Consider the following 22,469-nt stretch of genomic DNA (forward strand, 5'->3'; position numbering starts at 1 on the left):
AGGCAGTATCTCTTCCATCATAGGATGGGATGATGCAACACCTTTCTTTATTAGTTTCAACTAGTTATAAACTAAAAATACCCAGTAAATTTCAAACTACAACTTCACATCTTGATCTATATGTGTATGCCTCTGACATTTCTTCAAGCATATCTCTCAGTCTTTTACGTTTTAGGAGCCAATGAAAATACCAAATTACACAGTGAAGGAATGCAAAGGGTTACCCTTATATGGAACTATCTCAATTGAAAGAAGAGAAATTTTCAACTACGCCAGAATCACAATATTTCCTCAAAGAAAACAGTTAAAATAACAGTAAACAATCTGAAGGAAATCAATGTACTTAAGACTTCTAGATGAGCTGTTCTGACACTTCTTAGTTTCTAGAGATGGACTTGAAGTATTATCCATACAGTTAAGTCACAAAAAGACAGAAATGTATGTTTCAGGTTTAAAAAAAAACTATAAAAAACCAATTATGCATCAACTTGTCTCCATTCCAACACTTTCAGTGGCTAACTTATCCGAGTAGTATAAAGATGAATAAGCATTAATAGCACTTTTATGAGTTATTTTGTCACAGTCAGTCTTTATGTTTTAAGGCAATGAATTTCCAATGTTATGTATCACTTTGTAAAACATTATTTTATTTATTTTGAATTTTCAATAATTTACTTTCATGTAAACTCTGATTTTAGAATATAATTCCAACTGTGTTTTACTTTCTGAGTTCTGAACCAAAGTTGGAATATCCCAAACTTGTCTAAGACAAAAACTCCAACAAGATTAATTAATTCATTCGGTTCTTCATCAAGATAGATGAATATCTTCACATTGTACATATTAGCATAAAGATATCTTGATAACAGAAGGGAGAAAGAAGAAGGAAGAAAATTATATACCTATATATATTAAAAACAAAAAACCATGATGCAAAGACAATCACTAAGTACCTCTCACAGGTAGAACAATGATCAGCCAGTCTCCAAGCGACCTCTATCTCCTTCCCAAAAAGTCTCCCCTCTGTTTTTATGGCTGAAGTTGACACTATATTGACAGTATAAAGTGTGAAACAGTGATTGTAAAGAGTAGGATAACCCCCAAGTCCAGACAGTGCCCCCCACCCCCCCTCACCCCCCTAGTTTCTTGCATATCACTCAGCCTACATGCAGCACGCAGAGGGGCAGAGTGCAAAAAAGAGAAAGCCTTGGCACAGCAAACACTGTTCATCAACAGTCAAAACACTGGTCACCAGCACTGTTTTAGTCACAAACTCAAAACACAGCACCCTACCAGCTGTTATGAAGAAGATTAACTCCTTCTCAGTCAGATGTAGTATAGAAAATCAATGCAAAACAAGGCCAGAAAGTATCAAAGCTCTAGCTTTAGTGACATACATCTGTTTTACCAAGCAGATGTTTCTTCTTGGCATTGTCATCAGCCAAAGTCATGAACTGATTTCATTCATTTTCTCTACTTAATTAAGACGGGACATGCACACAGTTCCAATATACCAACTTTTCTGGGAGACAAAAAAAAAACATTTTGGTTTCTACACAAACCTGAGCCTTCAAGGGCTCAGTACCACTAAAGCATACCCAACACTCCTGTCTTATACATTGTAAATGGAGCTCTCTAATGCAAATTCTTTCATAAATCATATAGCATCTTGTGATCTTCCTAATAACCAAGCTGTTTGCTCTAGGGGGTTTTGAAAATTCATTTAACTACTTTGACAAAAGAAAGTTTGACTGCCTTTGAATTCGCTTTCAAAATTATGCAGGTCAAGCTATTGCCCACAGAGTATGCTGGTTAACTTTGACAATGATGGATACCTTCACGACCATTTCACAGATCCCTTATGTCCACACTTCACAACTGTCCTTAATGATGAATGACAGTCATCTGCATTGAATGACAATTTTCTACCAATCTCATCCCTAAGGAAATGGCATTATTATCACAGTTTCTTGCTATAATTTATCAGACTGAAAAATATAGAGCCTCCAACTACTAGATCTTTATCAATGCGACAAATGCTAAACAGGTTTTTGAAATGTGGATTGTAAAAGATATCAAGTTCTTAAGTACAATATGCTGTGTTTTCATCAGTTTAGGAATGGTAAAATCTTATTCTTAATGAAAATGCAATGTAGAGAAGACAGACTGTTTTGATCTGAAACAGATATGAAAATCCTAGCTGAGTCTTGAATAAATGAACATAGCTATTTTCTTTAAAAAGAGCTACTGAAAACTATCTTTTAAACAGAAATCTTGTTATCACAACTCAACGTGGAAATTTTCTTTTCTTAGTGAAGAGCTTTTTGTTGTGTTTTCTTTTTGTGTGTATGTATGTTTTCACCATATAGTTATATTTTCCCTATTTCATCAGGAACTGAAATAGACCAGTAAAAAAACACTTTCAAAATGTGATCCAATTAAGTTCACACTTCATGAGAAAAGGATTCAGTTTAGGTTACAGATCTTGGCACTGATTATTCATTACTTTGCAGATCCAATTGAATTTATTATAACAAATAATAGCTTAGATCAAAATTACTGTTTCCATTACTGGAATAACGAAAGTCCTCATTCACAGACCAGGAGCTGCTGTGCTCATGTTCTACAAAAACAGAAGCAAATTACTTCATATAGAATAAAGTGCTGTATGTCTAACCCGAGAATTCTACAGTCAAGTCATAAATCTTCGAATAGAAATATTTACATCTAGATTATAGAAACATGATAATCATATAGGCACAAGACTACTAGGAACAATGAGAAAATACTGATCAGCTTGGTTGGCAAGTAATATCAGCAACCTTGAGGCCTACATCGTGCAAGACATCACATAAGAGACAAGAGCTTTTAAGGAGAACAAGCTTCCTAAGACTGTCACAAATGTTAGTAAGGACATCTTCCTGTGCTTGCAGACAGGCAAGTAAAAAAATGCAAGAGTTTCTTTCAAAACAAATAAGCAATGGAACCTGAAACAGCATTTCAAAAGAGAGGAAAATCACCTTCTAATATGGAAGGAAACACATTTTATGGTTATTGTTTGAACATATTGTTTGTAACAAACAGTATTCTCCATTTGCTTGTGCATCCAACTCTAGAAGCTTTGTGCGTGCTTATCTTTGGATTTGTGATATTTATGAATCTATCTGCCTTAGAAAGCATCCGATTTTCTACTTACGGGCTGATTCAGCATCTTTTGCATTGTTCAGATGTGCTCCTTGTGGAACAAATGGCATCTTCTCTGTGTCCTGCAGGAGCTTCAGAAATACCTTTCAGAGAGTAGAAAAATAATTTAGATTCAATTTTCTATAGACTACTTATTTTTCAACTGTACAAAGCTTTCCATTGTCAGATAGTAGTAGGGGCTGCAGTGGCCACTCTGCTTGAATATTCCTAAAATTATTCCAATTGTTCAGAACAGACACAGTCGAGAATAAGGAGCAATAAATAAACTCCAATACATTCCACCTATAATAATTGTTGTTGTCCTAGTCACCTTCTATCTGCTAGGATTTTTCAGGAGGCTGGCTATGCTTGATTGACATTTTAAGCTCCTAAGCTATGGCATGTGTAGGAACTCATTTACAGCAGTTTTTATCAAGGGTATATGGGCAGCTTCACATCTTTTCTGATTCTCAAGCTGGAAATTTATGGATATAACCAGATCTGCAACTGGAGTTCTAACTGTACCATTGCCATTCTCATTCGGCAACTGATAAAGGTTGTTTAACACTGAATATGAAAAAGGTGAGTAATGTAAAAGAGAGTAAAAAGGAGAGTAAAAAATAGAGTAATTAATCAATTTTGATGTATGCTTTGAAGCAAAACAAAAAGCACGCATACTTCAGATTGGAAGATGATGTTCATCTGTTGATCTACTGAAGATCCCGTTACCTAAAAATCACTCTGGGAAACACCAAAAATAATTCTACTTTAATAATCACAACATCTAATAATCTTCACTAGAATAAAATAATAAGGGTTCAGTCTTCTTAAGTGGGGCAATACATACACATCAGAAAAAAGATAATGATAACATTAAAAGAAACAGATTACACCAATTTTACAATGAAATCTACTTACCTAGTAAATACACTTTACTAAATAGATTTGTTACACTCCCTACAGCATGCTTAATCCTGTTTCATAGTTCAATCCACAAAGTCCTTTGCATTTTGTAGAGATGCATTTCATTTCTCTCTCAGCCTTAATGAAGCCTAGAGCAGCCTTCATAGTGACTTAGTAATTAATACTCACCCCACTTCTTGTAAGCTCAATTGAAAAATAAAAATGTCTTAATCTGCACTCCAATTTAAACAGTGACCTGGGAAATTCAGGTAAATAAATAAATAATGGAAAATTCAGCTATTGTTAGCATCTCTAATTGAACAGCAAAATTACAATCAAGATTTACTTTTTCTTGATGTAAGCCTTCTTTATTAGAGTTGAACTGCAAGATACCAATTATAACTACACTGAAACTTTCCAAAATCTTCAAGAAACTGTTTACTTCTTTCAGCAGAAGAACTCAATACCAGCTATAACAAAAAACTTGTTTCTAAGGACTTCATGCTATAGACAAAAAAAAAAAAATCAAGTATTTTATTGATGGGGAAAGACATGTTTTGATTTGCTGAGCCATGACTGCTACATTAACTAAATTTTGCCTAGTCAATATAATTGCCATTTAATCATTATTATTGTTTGCATTTGTACTCTGTCAACTTTCAGGGAACACTTCTGGCTATTAGTAATTGCAAGGATAGAAGAAATTAAATCCCTCTTGACACTGCTCTGTTAGATCCTGGAGGGAGAGACTGCCCAAAGCCATGTTCTGATTTGCTGCTTTGGCCCTGCTTGCAGGCAACAAATCTGCATACCAAATCCATCAAGCAAACCAAAGCAAACTGTTCTGGCTAAAACCACAAAGGAACTGCTGGCCTCTGGATTGGACAATAAATAACCTACAGGTTGTTGCTTGCACGTACTCAGTTCAGAATCAAAATGCCTGCTGGGATTAAAGATGAAAAAGCTTGTAATGTAATCACAGAACATCACTTAAAGAGAAGATTTTACCATGAAAAGAAGAAAAGGAAAAGGAAAAGGAAAAGGAAAAGGAAAAGGAAAAGGAAAAGGAAAAGGAAAAGGAAAAGGAAAAGGAAAAGGAAAAGGAAAAGGAAAAGGAAAAGGAAAAGGAAAAGGAAAAGGAAGAGAACACAAAAACATTTTACTAGTACATACTCTATCCTATTATCAATATTTTTGTTCTCTTATTCTACAAATCCTACATGTATATATAAGCTGTTTCTGAGTGGGAAAGCAATTACTGCTTGTTTGCAGTTAGTTTGCAAAAAAACACTTGCAAAAAGAGTAGTCAAATTTCAGAGGGTAACAGGAAAAGGAATACAGAAGACAGAAGAAAGTCCCTGGAAAAATAATAAGCACATGAGATTATATCATATAGCATTTAACATCTTACCAATACGGTATGCAGATTCCTATGAACATATCACTGAGCAGAGAACAATACTACTTCCACATTATTCTACACTAGAAGCACGGGTAACAAATACCCAAATCTGAAAACCTCCTTCTTAAAAAATATTCATCTTTCACTTGAGGAACATTTACATTTTGTAAAATTCAGCTTATCTGAATTTTGTTCAGTGAGCAGTATCAACACATGTATCCCTGGGAAGCTCCTAGCCTTTAAATCTACAGTTGTAATCCATACTAACCTTAAATAAATTTCCTGCTTATGAGACAATTTTCCTTTTGCTATACTTTCTATTCACATTGTATTCATATTTTCTTCCAGGCAGCTCATGCTTAATATAGCATTCTGGAGCTACAATATTTCCCTAATTGGAATGATGCAGCAGCAGTCCTAGAGACACTCAGTATGGATGAGCATCAATCTGAGTCAATGGCTGGGCAGGGATCTCAGTCATTTGCCAAACCAGAACACTCCTGATTGTGAAAGATAGACGGAGGAAGAAAGACAGATACTTGACACAGCTCAGAGCAACAGAAAGCCAGTGCTTTCCAGGACAGGTTTTAAAATAAGGGGAGTAGCATGGCTTATTTCCAGCACTTGGCCCTGAGCCTGATGCTGTAGGACCACTTTTTCCATTCCTAGGGATAGGGATAACGCTGGCTGTTGAGAAGGATTGCACTAGTGGCAAGCAGCAACTACCACCCAGGCAGTTTCTTTCAAACAATCAGGTTGTGAGCAGGTGTAGAAGATGCATTGCCCTCTAGGAAAAAGATCTGAACAGGTGGCAGTGCCACAGTGAAATAGAGTAACTGTGCTCTTATTAGATGTTAGAGCACTCAAAACTGAATCCCATTAGAGGATATATACTCTTTCAAGGCCAAAATAGATCAAGGCTTTTCTTGAGAAAGTTTTGGGGGAAAACAGATTATTTCAACAATGTGAATTTAAGGACATGCCAGTAACAGATATTTCAACACATCTTATTTTGCAAAATTTCAGTGATTTAGTTCTCTCTTCAATGCTAAGTAAGAAAGGAATTAGTTCAGAAAACTGCAGAGTTGCCAGCAAGTGAAATATCATCCTCCAGAGAGCACTCAGCATATATATAGTTCAATTAACCACCCTTCTACCCTCCCTCCTCTTTGTTCTCCTATCCTTGGATTATAAGCATTATAAAGCACACAAAAACAGAGTGAGAAAAGATTTCAAATAAAAAATGAAGCAAATGTAGTATTATTGAGATTTGAACATGTCAGGAACTAATTTTGTAAGAACTTCAAAATTTTTTTCAAGCATAAATGGCAGACAGGTTTCCCTTAAAGACTAAGATTTTAGGGAGAGGAAGTATCCCTCACATTAAAGAATAATGGTGAGTGAATGAGAGAACAAAAAGAAAGGGTAAAACAAAGATTGTAACACATTTGTTCCTTTAAAGTCAGAGTGCTTTGTTTTCAGATTGAATTGTTTGAATAGACTAAATAGCACCATTATGTACTATCCATTTAGTTGCCAGTGCAAAGAGGCTTTTGATAAGAAAATGGAATATGGAGGTTGTAACAGCTAATGGTAAGATACAGAGATGGCAGAAATCATCCTGAAATAATGCATTAAGTCTTCAAGCTGAAAAACGATACATCAATATCAAATATCATCTTTAAAGCTTTTTATTTTAATATTCCCTGAAGAAAACAAGCAAAAGCAAGCTGAATGCAGATGGAGTACAACTAAAGAAGTTTTCTATTCTTCGAGTGACAACTTCACATTTACTTTACAAATTCTGCAAAGTCTTAAGATGTCCGATAGGGAAGTACCAAAAAACATTTGTCGATATACACATTGTCTTAAAATCTATAAATGTTGGCAGTAAATACTATTCTTACATATAGCATGTTAATCACTCTACATAATTTGAAAGAAAATTGCAGGATTTTCCAATAGATTTTGACTTGCCTCACAGAATTATATAGAGAAGGGACAGAATTCATTTATAAACTTGTATATTTTTTTTCCCCTCTTCCATTGCCACAGAAAATTCTTGCTACATTAGCTAACATCCTGTGCTCATATGGGAGAGAATCACCAAGGAGGCTCTTTATTTCTCTTTATAAACAACTCCATTTTAAAGAGCTTCACTTCAAAATAAACCATACATATGCTGTCACAGTATTCTTTGAACTTCAGTTTAGAAACAGAATGTTTACACTTATAAAGCCTGCTAAAAAGTCTGTAGTATATGAACACAGTCCTAAAGACATATCCCAATGGGCTGCTTCAGGGTACAGCAGCACCACTTGGTGGTGAATCTGTTCAATGAACTTCTTGAAGAACTGATATTTTAGGCTTTACTTATATTAATGAGATTCTCTTATTTTCCCCCCACAGATTAAGTATGAACAGTGATTTTAAACTGATAACATTGAACTCAGAACTGTTGACACTTTCAAACATCTAACCCAATTAATTCCCATATGAACTTCACACACAGTAAAAATACAAACTATAATTAGCATCTGACAGGACTTCGGAAGGGACAGCAGGGACAGGGAGGTGATTGTCCCACTCTACTCTGCTGTTGTGAGGACTCATCTGAAGTACTGTGTCCAGGCCTGGAGCCCCCAGTTCAGAGAGTACTTTGTCCAGGCCTGGAGCCCTCAGTAAAGAAAGACAAGAAGCTGCTGGAGAGGGTCCAGAGGAGTGCCACAAAGATGATCAGACAGCTGGAGTACCTCCTCTGTGAAGACAGGCTGAGAGAGTTGGGCTTGTTCAGCCTGGAGAAAAGAAGACTATGGGGTTAATTACAGCCTTTCAGTACCTAAAGGGAGCCTATAAACAGAAAGGGAGTCAACTCTTAAAGAGTAGATAACAGCAGGACAAGAGGAAATGGTTTTAAGTTGAAGGAGGGAAGATTTAGGTTGGAAGTCAGCAGGAAGTTCTTTACTATGAGTGGTGAGGTGCTGGAACTGGCTGCCCAGAGAGGTTGTGGATGCCCCGTCCCTGGAGGTGTTTAAGGCCAGATTGGATGGGGCCCTGAGCAACCTTGTCTACTATTAAATGGGGAGGTTGGTGGCCCTGCCTGTGGCAGGGGAGTTGGAGATTCATGATCCTTGAGGTCCCTTCCAACCTGGACCATTCTGTGATTCTGTGAAGCCTCATCTTCATAAAACTGGGAAAAGTATTTTATCTGGAGGGCCTTGTGTATTTAGCTATCCATAACACTACATAACATTTTGTACATTTCTATGGAACAGAGGGTGATATGATACACTTCTATACAAACAGTTTATTACTGTATATATAAAGATATCACTTAATGGGCATCTGTATTTCATATATTGTTATTGGAGTGGGGCTTGTTATTAACATACCTGAAATTTTCTGTTAGAAAAACAGTCCAACACTATCTTTAACATTATAGGTAGTCATAGGAGAAATCAGTTTCAAAAAGTGATGCTGAATGAATTGCACCATCAAATAAAAATAGTGCAGTTTTTGTATCATAAAATACTGACATTACTCTGCTATCATCACTTGAAGTGGAAAAAGGTGTTATTTTCAAAATGATCTATAATCTTCATGTTTAAAAGTTATAGTCCAGGTAAAAACAATCCAAAGAAAATAACTTCTCACTGATATGACCAGTTACACAGTGAAATTCAGAAGTGATGAAGTAGCCTACAGAGACCCCTTCTCTGCTCTGTTTTCTCTGTGTGTGTATATATACATATATATAAAAACACATGTATACGTAAATGTACATCTCTCTCTCACTCTCGCCCTCCCTCTGCCAGTACACACAATATTCCTTAGAGATTTCCAGTGCAGTCATACAAAGTCATGAGATTTAGATTTTTGTAATTCAAGAAGTATTTTCAGTAATTTCTCCCTCTCCACAGAGCTATTTGAACCAAACCTTCAACCTTACAAGTTCAAAGCTCATTCGGACACTGGACATTTAGGCCAATAGACGTTTTATCAAATCAGACACAATTTTTCCTTTGTTAAATGCAGAAAAAACCTATTTATGAGTTACACAGTTCTTCAGGATTCACATCAGATTCTTGGCAAAAGTCATTGTAGTGGAGCAGCATTTTATTTTAATAGTAAAAGCAAAAATAAAAAGTATTCAATTTGTTGGGTTTTTGTTTTGTTTTTGTTTTAAAAACAAGCTTATAACAAGAAATTGTTGTGAAATATGAAAGATGCAATCAAGGGCAAACAGAAGCAAATATAAGTATCTCTAAAAAGAAAGAACCATTACAAAGAAAACTAGAAGTACCTCTTCCAAGGTGGTGTCAGAAATGCCATAGCCAGTCACATGCAAATGATGAAGGCTTTGATCTAAAGCCTGAAAAAGACCTCTAAAAGAGGTCTTATCTGCCCTTTCTGGAATCACATAGGTTAGTTCACTCCCACTGTTTTCCTTCAAGAATGCTTCGGGGATGTGAGTCTGTACCAATGATGTGACGCGAACAACGTGCTTGGGATCCTGAATTTCCAACACAGAGGGCTATAAGAAAAACAATCATACAGACACACAGAAAAAAAATTAGTTAGTAGAAACATAGGACTTGATGGTAGAATTTATATCAGAAAGTCTCCACTGATGAAACTGCATCATCTGACTACCTCACAGGAATAAAGAACACAAAAATTTAGCAGAAATTTCAAAATTGATCAGCTTCAGCGATGTCCTGTATTCTTCTAAGTAAAATACTAACAATAAATAACAATGATTAAAACCTGTTTTGCTGGCTCTCTATCACATACTACTTCCAGGCAGGGAAGAACATGCATAGAATACCCTTGGAATATAACCATTACTTGGCAGGCACCATTAAATTTTGCACAGTACATTTTCAGTATACCTTTTTTATGAGCGTTAGACTGTGTCCTTGGCCATATGTTTCTCTCAGATAAGAGGGAGAACCATAGCACCTCAGCTGTCCCTGCTGCAAAATGGCAATGCGATCGCTGAGCACCTCTGCCTCATCAAGATGGTGAGTAGTAAAGATCAGTGTGCAACCTGCATCAGAAAGATTAGTACATCTACAAATCCTTATTTCCACATAAATAAATCTACTTTTCAGGAAGATACTTTAACCTTAAGGGAACGTGCTTCTGGTCCTTTTGAAACATAACCCAAGTCAAAAACAAAACCTCTATTCAAGGTTTACACTCAGTACTCTAGACTCAGGTCTAAACAATCTTTGCCTTTTATTATATGCAATGGCTTGATACTGCCTACTATAAGTTCAAGCTACTCTAAGAGCTTAAAGCATTCCTTAAAAACAGATAACAGCAATATCTGTTTCAATGGATCATTCGCTGTGGTAGCAAATTGAATGCTCACTTGCTGAAAAGTTTGCTTCCCATGATCCCTTATTCACATCAAGACAATAAACATTGCAGACTAACTGATGAGTCTATCTTCATTAGAAAAACATATGCATCCATACACAGATACGTACATAATGGGAAATATAAGCCAGGAAAAAAAACAACCTTTGAGAAGCAAACGAGCAAAAAAAGACAACAGAAACAGTAGGAAAGGTCTAGAAACTAAAATGAACCTATTAGATTAGGCATCTTTCTGTGAGATAATAGATAATTCTTGTTGTCTCACTTGCCTGCTTAAAAGTTTCCTGTGTTGATTAAATGTTACTTCTGAAATTAATGTATTTAGTTATCAAATAGCAATACTAATATTAAAACTTTCCTGTTCACATTCATTGAAGTGGAATTTCAGAAAGGAAAATAAGAAACAAATTATGCATCTAAGTTTTGTACCAGCTTTGTACTTCAGAAGAACATCCCAAATGCTGCGACGAGAACAGGGATCTACTCCGCTGGTGGGCTCATCTAAAACAACAGTCTTTGAGTTTCCAATAAAGGAAATGGCAATTGACAGTCTCCTTTTCATCCCCCCAGAAAGGGCTCCAACAGGTTTGTACTGGTGCTGGGATAAATCCACGTCTTCTAGAGCTCTGAAAAAGCAATATAGACACTTGACCAGGTTTGGAAAAGCTTTCTGATCATCTCATGTTCACTCACTGCAGAATGATCAAAAAGATCATAAAAAAAAACAATGAAACACTACCTCTAACTGATTTTAGAGTTTGGTGACAAAATTAACAGAAAACAGAGAGCTTTATTTTCTACTTATAAACTACAATACCCATCACCACTGAAATATTCTGTAACAGTACTGGGCAGGATAAGAACAGAAAATAGTTTTGAACTTAAGTTCCACAAGATAAATACTAGTTTTTTTATTATTTAAAGCAAACTCTAGATTATAGGCTCTTAAACCATGAATAAAGACAGTTAGTTTTGCTACTCAAACAGTGCTTTGGTTTTTGCAACTACGTAACTGACTTTAAAAATGCTCTTTTGTCATTTGAACATTTGAAATAAATGATAGGGTAACACTACTTCTTGTAAAACCATGTTGTTGGTGGGTTTTTTTTTTTTGTTTTTTTTTTAAGATATGTTTCTATAAACAGCTTAACAATACTCAGGCAGAATATTACTACCTTGCATAACCTACTTCAATCTCCCTGGAGGTGCCTGTATGAAGGTCTGGGAGGTGCCTTACACACACTGCCTGCTAGACCTGACCCTTCAACTATCTCACAGTTGAGCAGGGTGCAGGTACACGCCCAATTAGGACAGCTCTGAATCTGAAAGACCACCAACTTTTTTTTCATCATTCTGAATATCGGGGCATTGACCAAAAAGCTTCCAGTTACTTCCAACCTGCCAAACAAGATATGAAAGGCTTAACAGTTCTAAAATAATCTCCTGAATTATTTGAATGAATACACAGATTAAAAGTTTTCTTTTTCAAGGAAACAGATCTCAATTGTTGCTTTATAGATATATATCCAGGAAACCAATTATTGTTAATTTCTTTTTTTTACTGAAAAGCGATTTTTCTCCTTTTTTTTTTTCCTTATTTTTATATCAATTATTTTATGGTATTCATTATCTTTATATTTTTTTGAATTGGCAAAATCTGCAGGGTTCTGAGCATGATTACATGCCATTACTATGACAGACTGCTGCTGAAGGTACAGCTCAGCAGACTAAATGCAATAAAATACAACATATTTGTATAAATTTTAACTAAGTACTATGTTTGTTTTTCCCTTGCTGTTTTAGAGAGTCATTTCTTTTGTTTCTAGAGAGATTGCAGCATCTTGTGCCAGAGGTTTTTCAGATCAAAATTTTAAAGTAACATATTTTATAATAGCTAATAAAAAGGAAAGCTACTTTGTCCCAAATCAATCTGCATATGCCTAATTGTACTCTAAAGAGTATTTTTTGTAATTGTACCCTATCAGCTTAGCATTTCCATTGATATGTGGACATGCCCAACCCTCCCCACAGGTTAGCATGATCAAAAGGTGGCACACTGACACACTATTAGAAAAGCATACATTTTGTTCAAATTTCAGAGAGAAATGTAAGAAAAATAAACATTAATAAAGTTGGTGTGGCCTTAACTGAAATCTCAGGGTGAAACCATATTAGTTTAGCTTTCCTCTGCCCATCCAGTAACAGCAAGGACATAAGGCAGCGTGAGGCAGGAACTACTACAGCTGCTACCAGGCTAACCATCTCCACTCCAATCAAAACACAATCATTCTATAGTTCAGTGTACCAGACTTTTAAACAGTGACAGTTGCACTTCAGATTATACAAGTAAAGGCCAGAAACTAGAGAATCAATTTTCAAGGTACAATTTCAGAATGCAAAGTGTGATCAAAACTCATGGAAATCTAACCTAGAGTTTCTAGTCGCTTCTCATTTTTTTGCAACAGACACTACTAATTTACATGACAGATTTCAGGAAATGAAAGGAGAACTCTTACCCACTGACTTGCTGATTCAACTGTTTGTTTGTCCAGCCAGGTGCCTTCAGTGATCCATAAAGGAGCAGATGTTCCCGTACTGTTAGTACGTTGAACAGAACATCATACTGTGGGCAAACACCCAGCTCTGTCCTGATGGCAGCCAGATCAGTTCGTATGTCCCTTCCATTGATAAGAATGGTACCAGAGCTGGGTGGGTACAGACCAGTCAACAGTGATCTGATACAAGAAAAGGAAAGGAAATCAGCATATCTCACACTTGGATACAAATCCATGGTACTCAACAAGAACAGTCCTTGTGTTCTGAGGGAACTGGTGGATCAAGTTGACAAGCCACTTTCCATAATATTTGTAAGGTCATGGCAGTTTGGTGAGGTTCCCACTGATTGGAAAATGGCAGACATAACCCCCATTTTCAAGAAGGGAACTACAAGCCAGCCAGTCTCACCTCTATGCCTGGCAAGATCATGGAGCAAATCCTTCTGAAGGCCCCATGAAGACACACAGAAAATAAAGATAAGGTGATTGGCCATAACCAACGTGGCTTCACCAAGGGTAAGTAACGCCTGACTTAGTGGTTTTTTATGATAGAGTTACAGCATTGGCAGATAAAGGAAGAGCAACTGACATCGCCTATCTGGACTAATGCAAAGCAGTTAACACTGCCCCACATGACATCCTGGTCACCAAGTTGGAGAAAACTGGATTTGATGGATGGAACACTCACTGGATAAGGAATTGTCTGGATGGAGTTGCAGCCAACAGCTCAATGTCAATGTCTAAGTGGAGACCAGTCACAAGTGGCATTCCTCAGGGATCAGTGTTAGGACCAGTGTTAACACTTTCGTAGGCAACACGAAGTGAGCACTCTCAGCAAGTTTGCAGACAACATCAAACTAAGTGGTAAAGTTGACATGCCAAGGGGAGGAGATGCCATCCAGAGGAACCTGGACAGGCTTGACAGGTGGGCTCATGCCAACCTCATGAAGTTCAACAAGAGTAAATGCAAGGTCCTGCATTTGGGTTTGGACAATCTCAAGCACAGATACAGGCTGGGCAGAGAATGGCTTGAGAGCATCCCTGAACAAAAGGATTGGGGAGCTGATGATGAATTGATGAGAGATTCAACATGAGCCAGCAATGTGCGTTTGCAGCCCAGAAGGTCAACTGTATCCTGGGTTGCATCAAGAGAAACATGACCAGCAGGTCAAGGGAAGTGATGCTGCCCATCTATGCTGCTTTGTGAGACACCACCTGGAGTATTGTGTCCAGTTCTGAAGCCCCCAGCACAAGAAGGACATGAAGTTGCTGGAGCAGGCTCACAGGAGGGCCGTAAAGATGACTGAAGGGCTAGAGCAACTTCCCTATAAGGACAGACAGAGACAGTTGGGATTCTTCCACTTGGAGAAGGCTCCAGGGAGACCTTACAGCAGCCTTCCAGTACCTGAATGGGGCCTATAAGAAAGCTGGGGAGAAACTTTTTATAAGGGCAAGTAGCAACAAGATGAGGGGTAATGGTTTTAAACTGGAAGATTTAGACAAGATATTAGGAAGAAATTCTTTACTGTGAGGGTGGTGAGACCCAGGAACATGTTATGTTGCTGCCCAGTGAGGTTGTGAATGCCTCCTCCGTGGCATATCATACATTCAAGGCCAGACTGGATGGGGCTTTAAACAATGTGCTCTAGAGGGAGGTATCCCTGACTATATCACAGGGGTTGGAACTTGATGATCTTAAAGATTCCTTCCAAACACAACCGTTCTACGATTCTATGATTTCCTAGGGTACATCCTAACATTATTGCAGCAACGTCAATGCAATTTAACAACTACAGGAGCACTGCTAGTGTTTTTGGCTTTTTTTTTCCCCTCAAGACCTCAACAACCTTTAATTCCCTCACATCCAGAAGGATTTTTCCCAGTCAAATTTAACAGTCCATTATTTCCTTTTCCACAAGTATATTCTCATTGAGGAGTGACTGCTACTGGTTTTATTTAAGTTAATCAGAACTGAAAAAAAAAAGCAGAAATACACAAACTTCTTAATTCAGACATTTTTCATTTTATTTCATTCTCTGGTCAGGAAGCTCCTTGAAACAACTAGGAGTAAGACAAAAACCCTTAAGTCTCCTCATACTCTGTGTGACTGGAGTACACGTAGGATGCCAGAAAATAACACTTTCATGAGAGGTATTCATCCTTACAGCCAAGCATGCCCAGCTACTACTGAATAATCAGTATCAGTGGCACAGAAAATATAATTCATTGCATTATTTTTGAAATAGACATACTGCTTTCACATCACATGTTCTAGAGGGTAAAAATAGAAATAATAGTTATTTCAAAAATAGAAAAAACAAAAGCAAATGCAGGAAAAAGATCACAAATGTTTTTAAGTAAAAAGCATATTAGAGACCAGTGGGGAGTATTACCCCATTCACTGTCAGACTTACATAACTGTAGTTTTGCCAGCTCCATTAGGTCCCAAAAGCGCCGTTATTTGACCTTTATGGAAAGTGAGGCTGAGGTCTTTAACAGCAGCCTTATGGTTAACCATGTGCTCTTTGGTGAGAGACAGCAACACAACACCAATTGTGGCTTCTTCTGAGCAAGTGCGTTTCCAATGGGCAGAAACTGGAAGACAGGAAGTTTGAAACAAACGTGACAAAAAATTTGCTTACTATGTCAGTGACATTGCCTTGGAACAATCTACCCAGAGAGGTTGTGAAGTCTCCTTCTCTGGAGATATTCAAGAACTCCCTGAACACTTTCCTGTGTAACTTACTGTAGGGAAAGCTGCTTTAGCAGGGAGGCTGGATTGGATGATCTCCAGAGGTCCCTTCCAACCTCTACAAGTCAGTGATTCTGCTAAATGATTCAATTTAGTTTAAATACAATTCAAGTAGATAATAAGCAGGAAACAGTAAAACTCTTCATTTTAAGTTACAAAGACTATCATCTCAATAAAATTGAATTGTTCCATATGGTAGATATTTTAGCACAATTCAGAGATAGTTCATCCATAAATATTAGAAAGAATCTCAAGACTTTCTGAAATGTGCACTGTTCTAAGAGATATCAATACATAAAACAGTTGAGTCACTTTGCTTCTTCACATATACAACAGACAACTGGATCATTTCCAAGCTATTGCAACTTCTGAAACAAAAAAAACAATTCATCATATTGTTCTAAGGACAAATAGGAAATAAAGGAGGAGGAAGGTGACTCGCTCCTTCACTCACAGTAAATGAAATGTGAGAAAGACAAAGAGCTCTAAATTTTAAGTAACTAAAAACAAAATGGAATAGCAGAGCAAATAAATAAGAGCAAATAAAAATATAATAGTACCTTTTTAAACAGAAAGCTAAGCAACAGACAGAAAAAAAGCAGTGATAAAAAATAGGAAAATAAGAAAAAAAAGGTGAAAATGCCTTTCACATAGGAGGAAGAGCAGAAGCAGATGAAAACTGAGCTGAAGAAAAAAATTAATAAAGAACAAGACTTTTCCAATTCAGTAACATTATAAAAGGGTATAAAGAACTTCAGGTTGTCCTAACAAAGAAAAAAGGCAACACAGAGATAAAATGAATCCTACAGTTACTTATTTTACATATTCTTGAAGAGATTTTATAAGCATTTGTACATAACAGTTGGAATTGAACCATTCAAGTATTATAGGTGACAGAACAATTAACAGTATACATTGATCATAGTACACAGCATATAAGGTAAAGAGAAAGGTATATGTTCTAAAAGTGTAAGGTATCGGACCAAGCAATATAAAAACATTTATCAGAATCAATAAACAATTCAGGAGAGTATTTACTAAAATTCTGTCATGACTACAAACCTTTCTCTTGGAAGTTTTCATTGAAGAAGAACATATTGGAATTCAGATAAAGTTTTCTCATCCTCTCTGAACCACACAGGTTCTTCCAATAGGAAACAGTAAAGGGAAAGTACCAACAGTTCCTTAGTCCATTTTTTCCTACATGAAATTGTTTAAAAGAAAGAGCTGAAAAAGTCATAGTTTTTATTTTTGTTTCTTTACATTTGTATGTGGACTAGTAATTTGCTATCATTACTTAAAAACAGCTCGTTATAGAATTTAAGTAACTCTTAGCCAAATTCAACAAATCTTAAAGTGGAAAAATGTCACCTAGCCATAATATCTGATCCTGACCTAAAATTATGACATCTCAGAAATCCTGTGCATTACCCCAGCTCTAAAGTGTGTCAGAATTAAGGAATTTTCAACATGTAGACAACCATTAAGTCTTATATATTAGAAGGAATGGAAAACAAACCAAACTGCCCGCTATGGTAAATAGCTTTATTATTTTAACGATAATCTCTTGCACCAATCATTTTTCCATCACTACATGCACAACATAAGCAAATTAGACAAGATAAAAGACATTTATTTACTCAGACGAGGCAAAAGCATGTTCCTCCACACAAATTAAACTTCAACATTGTCTGGTCCTTCCAAGTTCACCTTACCAATCACACAATACACTTTCTGTTTCAAGTTGAATTTCATTGATACTAAATAGCAAGTATTGATTTAAGCTAAAAATGGTAAAATTTAGGTGTATATTTCACACACATCTATCTTTCAACACAAATTTTTCCTTTTCATCAACAAATAAAGTATCTAGGAGAAAATCTGACACATGCATATCAGAGGAAAGAAATTTCAAACATCTAGCAAGGCATTATAGGGCTGGAACACCTCTACTAAGGAAAAGCTAAGAGAAATGGTGTTGTTCAGATTGAAGAAGAGAATCTATGGATGCTCCATGGTGTTCAAGACCAGTCTGTACAGGACTTGAGCAATCTGATACCGTAGGTGGTGACTGTCTCCAGAAGGAAGGTTTAAACTAGATGGTCTTCAAGGTCACTTTCAACCCAAGCCATTCTATCGTTCTATGAATCATCAGGTTAGGTATTAGGAAGAATTTCTTCACAGAAGGAGAGGTGAGGCATTGGAATAGGTTGCCCAGGGAAGTGGAGAAGTCACCATCCATGGAGGCATTATGTAGAGCAGATGTAGTAGTTAGGGACATGGTTTAGTGGGCAATCTTGGCAGTAGTTGGACGGTTGGAAGATACGATCTTAGAGGTGTTTTCCAACCTTAATAATTCTATGATTCTACATTTGCAATCCTTATAAACAAGGCTGATTTCACCTAGCCTTTTTTTTTTTTATGCACTATTCAATACTAACTGATCAGAAAGTCTTTCTTACCAGTTCCTAGATGAAATCAAGCTGTTATGCCACATAAAAGCCTTATCTCAGACAAAATACATGGTTTTGTTTTAGTTGTATACAATGAAGAAAGCCATCTCTATCAATTCAATTCAGTAATGGCACCTATGTATGCTACAAAAATATCCAGCAATAATTCTTACCTAGAATAATATTGCTGAAATACCAGCAACCTACAGAATACAAAATGAAGTCAAAGAACATCATCCAGCAAGTACATCCAAAGGTCATATATCCTCCTTGCATTATTGGCTGGTACATGTTATTCCATTGAATTCCTGGTAGTAATAGTAACAACAATAATTTTTAAAAGGTCAAAGCTAAATAATTACAAAATTAAAGAACACAAACATCAAAAACATACACTTCTGAGTGTTTAAGCACTGACAGAAAAAAAAAAGTAGGAAGTAACAGTAATTTCAAAGAATAGAAATGAATTGCTATGCCTCTCAAGCCTCTGTTTAGAACAGCAGGTGACACTGCTATTGAGAAAATGCAGAGAAGTTGATGTAGAAAGGCTATTCATGGAGATTTATGTGGCCTTTAATTTAGCAAAAAGAAAAAGAATTATGAGTCACAAAATGAGGCTCCAACTTCTTCAATAAATCAGGTCTTAGCATATATTGCTGATATTAGTAATGGGTTACACAATTATTTCTACAATGCTAAATCTGAAAACGGTGAATTTAACTAAGCAAGTATTTGCATGCACTGACTATATTCAAAATTAAGCTGAAACTACAAACATGCTGAATAATTGCTTCATAAAAGTGTTGAATTGTAAAGACATGAAGAAAGGTGGAAAACATTAGTACTACAGAAAGCTATCATTTGTATAGTGAAAAGTAAAACAGAAGTAAGCAAATCATAGAACTGTTTTTCTTCTGGAAAAAAAAAGGAGGAGAGGGAAATGCTACTTTGTTTGCAGTACAAGGGGTCACCATACTGATTCTGCAATCTTTTTCTACTATTCTAAAGAGGAACAGTTTTTCACAAGCACATTTTGCCATTTCTTCAGTAAAACGGAATCATTCTGATGGAAGCATCCAGTGGAGAACTTCAGCATTTTCTGCAACAAACTTGCATTCATCAACCTTCGTATAATTATGACATTTTTCCAATACTTAGTAGTTTGAAATATATATTGTTATTAGTACTGATCCACCCTACTAGTAACAAAATAAAGATTACATTATAAAAATAAAGCCATAAAGCCATTGCAGATATTTCTCAAGGTCCCAAACATTTCTCCAATTTCAGCATCAACAAGGGACAGCATTTGGATTAGGGTTAGAAGGGTTCACTTGTGCTTAACAAGTTTCCAAATACTTTTTCTTCTTAGTATTTAAACACTATACAGTGTTCTCATGCGTTTCTGCACCTGCAGAAACAGTAGTTTTCAGGGAAAATTTCACCACCTATCTCCAAGCTCAAAGAGACAAGCATGCTGGTACTCAGGCTGAGTAGAAATAAGTAGAAATAAGGTTACGAAGGAGAAAAGTACAATATATTTTACAAAGCAAAGGCCATTTTCTCCTACTTTTTGGTGTATAAAGGTTAAACATTTATGTTAGCATTAAGTTGAGAGTGAATAACTTAGCCTTGTACCATATTGTCTTCATCAGTCTCTACCACGTAATACACAAGTGTATGCACGAACTCACGCACATCTACCTCAAAAAATCTCTATAGAAAGCCTCACTAGAGAAAAAGTGTAAGAAATGTTACTGACATCTGTGAGGATTCTCAATCATTTGTATTGCAGCCTAAGAGTATTTCTAAGCCCTCTTTAATTTACTGATAGAAAGTGGCACAAGGTTAATTTGATTTTCAAGAGGTGTTAAAAAGGCTTTTCTCTTCCATTATGAGATACTGTTTACTCATGATTAAAAACTGTTTTTCCAGAGAAAAATAAAAAACATTTCTAACTCTTTTTTCGTTTTGAAAGAATAATTGCTTTTTTTTTTTTTTTTTTAACTGGAGAGCTTACCTATTTCTTGGCCCTCAAAAAATGTAATGAAAAACACTCCTTGCCCAAAGGCTGTTGTAGAGAGAAGACACTAGAAAACCAGAGGAGAAATAGGATGTGAGCATCAAATAACATAATTCATTTACGACTGCTATGAAACTCGTGAAACTAAAAGCAAGCAGAAAATAAATAGGTCTTTGTTTCAAACAGACTGGCAGTCATTATTCCCTTTTATGTTTTAACACTACTCTCCCCCTCATACCTCAGTGGTATTTGCTCCAGTGACCTAGTTATCAAGAACGGAAAGCAGAATTTAATTTTATCACAAGTTTTAGACCATAAATCCACCAAATACTGAAAATATTTAACATGTAACACTATAAGAGCACAAAAAGCAATAAACTTTCTGCCGTAAGAGCAGTGGTTCTATGCACTCTTGTAAGATCAGAATTCACCAAGAAACAGAGATGGCAGGAACACATGCACTGGGTACTACCTGCTGAGATAGCATTCTTCTTCAGGGAAATAACTTCCAAGAAGCAACATAAATTAAATAAGCAGTATGAGAAAAGTAAAAGTAGAAAATTACCAAGTTCACTGATGCAATGTAAAATGGAAGTAAGATTGACTGTCAATGTAAAAACACTTTTTTGACAAGAAGATTCATAGCATTACAAAAATTAGTAAGCCTTGTTCAAATATATAATTCTATAGTTTGAAAGTGAGATTAAAGTTCATTTTATCTCCCATTTTAAAACAGTGCAAGTAAATAAAGTTTCTATAATATTTAACACAAAAAGCACTCATCCTGACAGCTGTCTGAAAAAAAAAACAACTATGGTATAGGCTAGTACTTAGAAAAAGAAATCATTAGTGGCATGGACTACATGTTAATTCCCATTAAATGAGTCTCTGCCTCTTATATTCCTAAGTTTTTACCATCCCCCTTGGTGGCCTCTTCCCTCTATTTAAATTCCATCCCATTTTTCACATGCTGCTGCACAATTTTCAGCAATTGCAGGGTATCTGAGGAGTTATTTTGTAATAACAGTGATTTTAAACTGTGCAAGTTAACTGATGTCTACTTTTCTCTCCCTGTGGGAGAGAGAATGACAAAATAACAAGAAATTCCTTGTGCCTTTCTGTGCTTGAATACTGCAGTCTTGCATTCACACTCACATTCATGTGAAGAATTGATATATTTTATCTGACCAATTGAAACACAAGAAGAAAGTAGCAAGCAAAAAAGCATTTTCAATTTTTAGCATATAGTGAATTGTTCCATCATCTTAATGTGATTTTGTGTGTGTATATCTTTTAAAGGAGAGAAGCCATAAAGTATGAAATAAAGTTTCCATGTTATGTTGATTATATTTGATGTCTAACTTGGGATATGGTACGTTAAGACAGTACAAAAGCAAAAAATAGCTTATAGCATGCAGGAAAAAAAACAAAAAAAAAAACAAGAAAGGACATGGATATGAAGCAATGGCAAGGCAACATCCTCAATGATATTAACAAGAAAATCATTAAATTCCTGATCTATTTCTCAGCATTCTCAATAGAAAAATCACATTCCTGCATAAGCAGTGAGATTGGGATGATTGTCATTCAACAGCAAGAAGGCTGGATTTCTACAGTCATCTTTTAAGGGATGACATGCAAATATTCACATGTAGAATACAGCTCTTCTATTAACATTGAAATTGCTCTTGTGATCTGTGGTAGACAAAGATGCACAGTAAGTGTACTGTTGATTGACATTAAGCAACCTGAGTCTGTGCAAATGGTTTATGCTAAGAGCGCTCACAGAACAAATGTGAAATGCCTCAACACT

At 36.1% G+C, this 22,469-nt stretch overlaps 1 protein-coding gene across 1 annotated transcript in view; it reads right to left on the reverse strand.

Annotated features, from left to right (window-relative positions):
• The window catches only part of ABCA13 (ATP binding cassette subfamily A member 13), a 162,663-nt gene that overhangs the window by 73,184 nt on the left and 67,010 nt on the right, over positions 1-22,469 (reverse strand). The window contains exons 27-35 of the mRNA XM_065753646.1: positions 20,654-20,723; positions 18,807-18,941; positions 17,243-17,380; positions 15,843-16,023; positions 13,390-13,608; positions 11,303-11,499; positions 10,381-10,538; positions 9,792-10,022; positions 3,197-3,287 (exon numbers count right to left, since the gene is read on the reverse strand). Coding sequence (XP_065609718.1) covers positions 3,197-3,287; positions 9,792-10,022; positions 10,381-10,538; positions 11,303-11,499; positions 13,390-13,608; positions 15,843-16,023; positions 17,243-17,380; positions 18,807-18,941; positions 20,654-20,723 — 1,420 coding nt within the window. The remainder of the gene's footprint in view (positions 1-3,196; positions 3,288-9,791; positions 10,023-10,380; positions 10,539-11,302; positions 11,500-13,389; positions 13,609-15,842; positions 16,024-17,242; positions 17,381-18,806; positions 18,942-20,653; positions 20,724-22,469) is intronic.

This window comes from Cyrtonyx montezumae, unplaced genomic scaffold (genome assembly GCF_038088225.1).
Source record: "Cyrtonyx montezumae isolate F1298 unplaced genomic scaffold, pur_monq_1.0 scaffold_8, whole genome shotgun sequence".
Taxonomy (NCBI): Eukaryota; Metazoa; Chordata; class Aves; order Galliformes; family Odontophoridae; genus Cyrtonyx; species Cyrtonyx montezumae.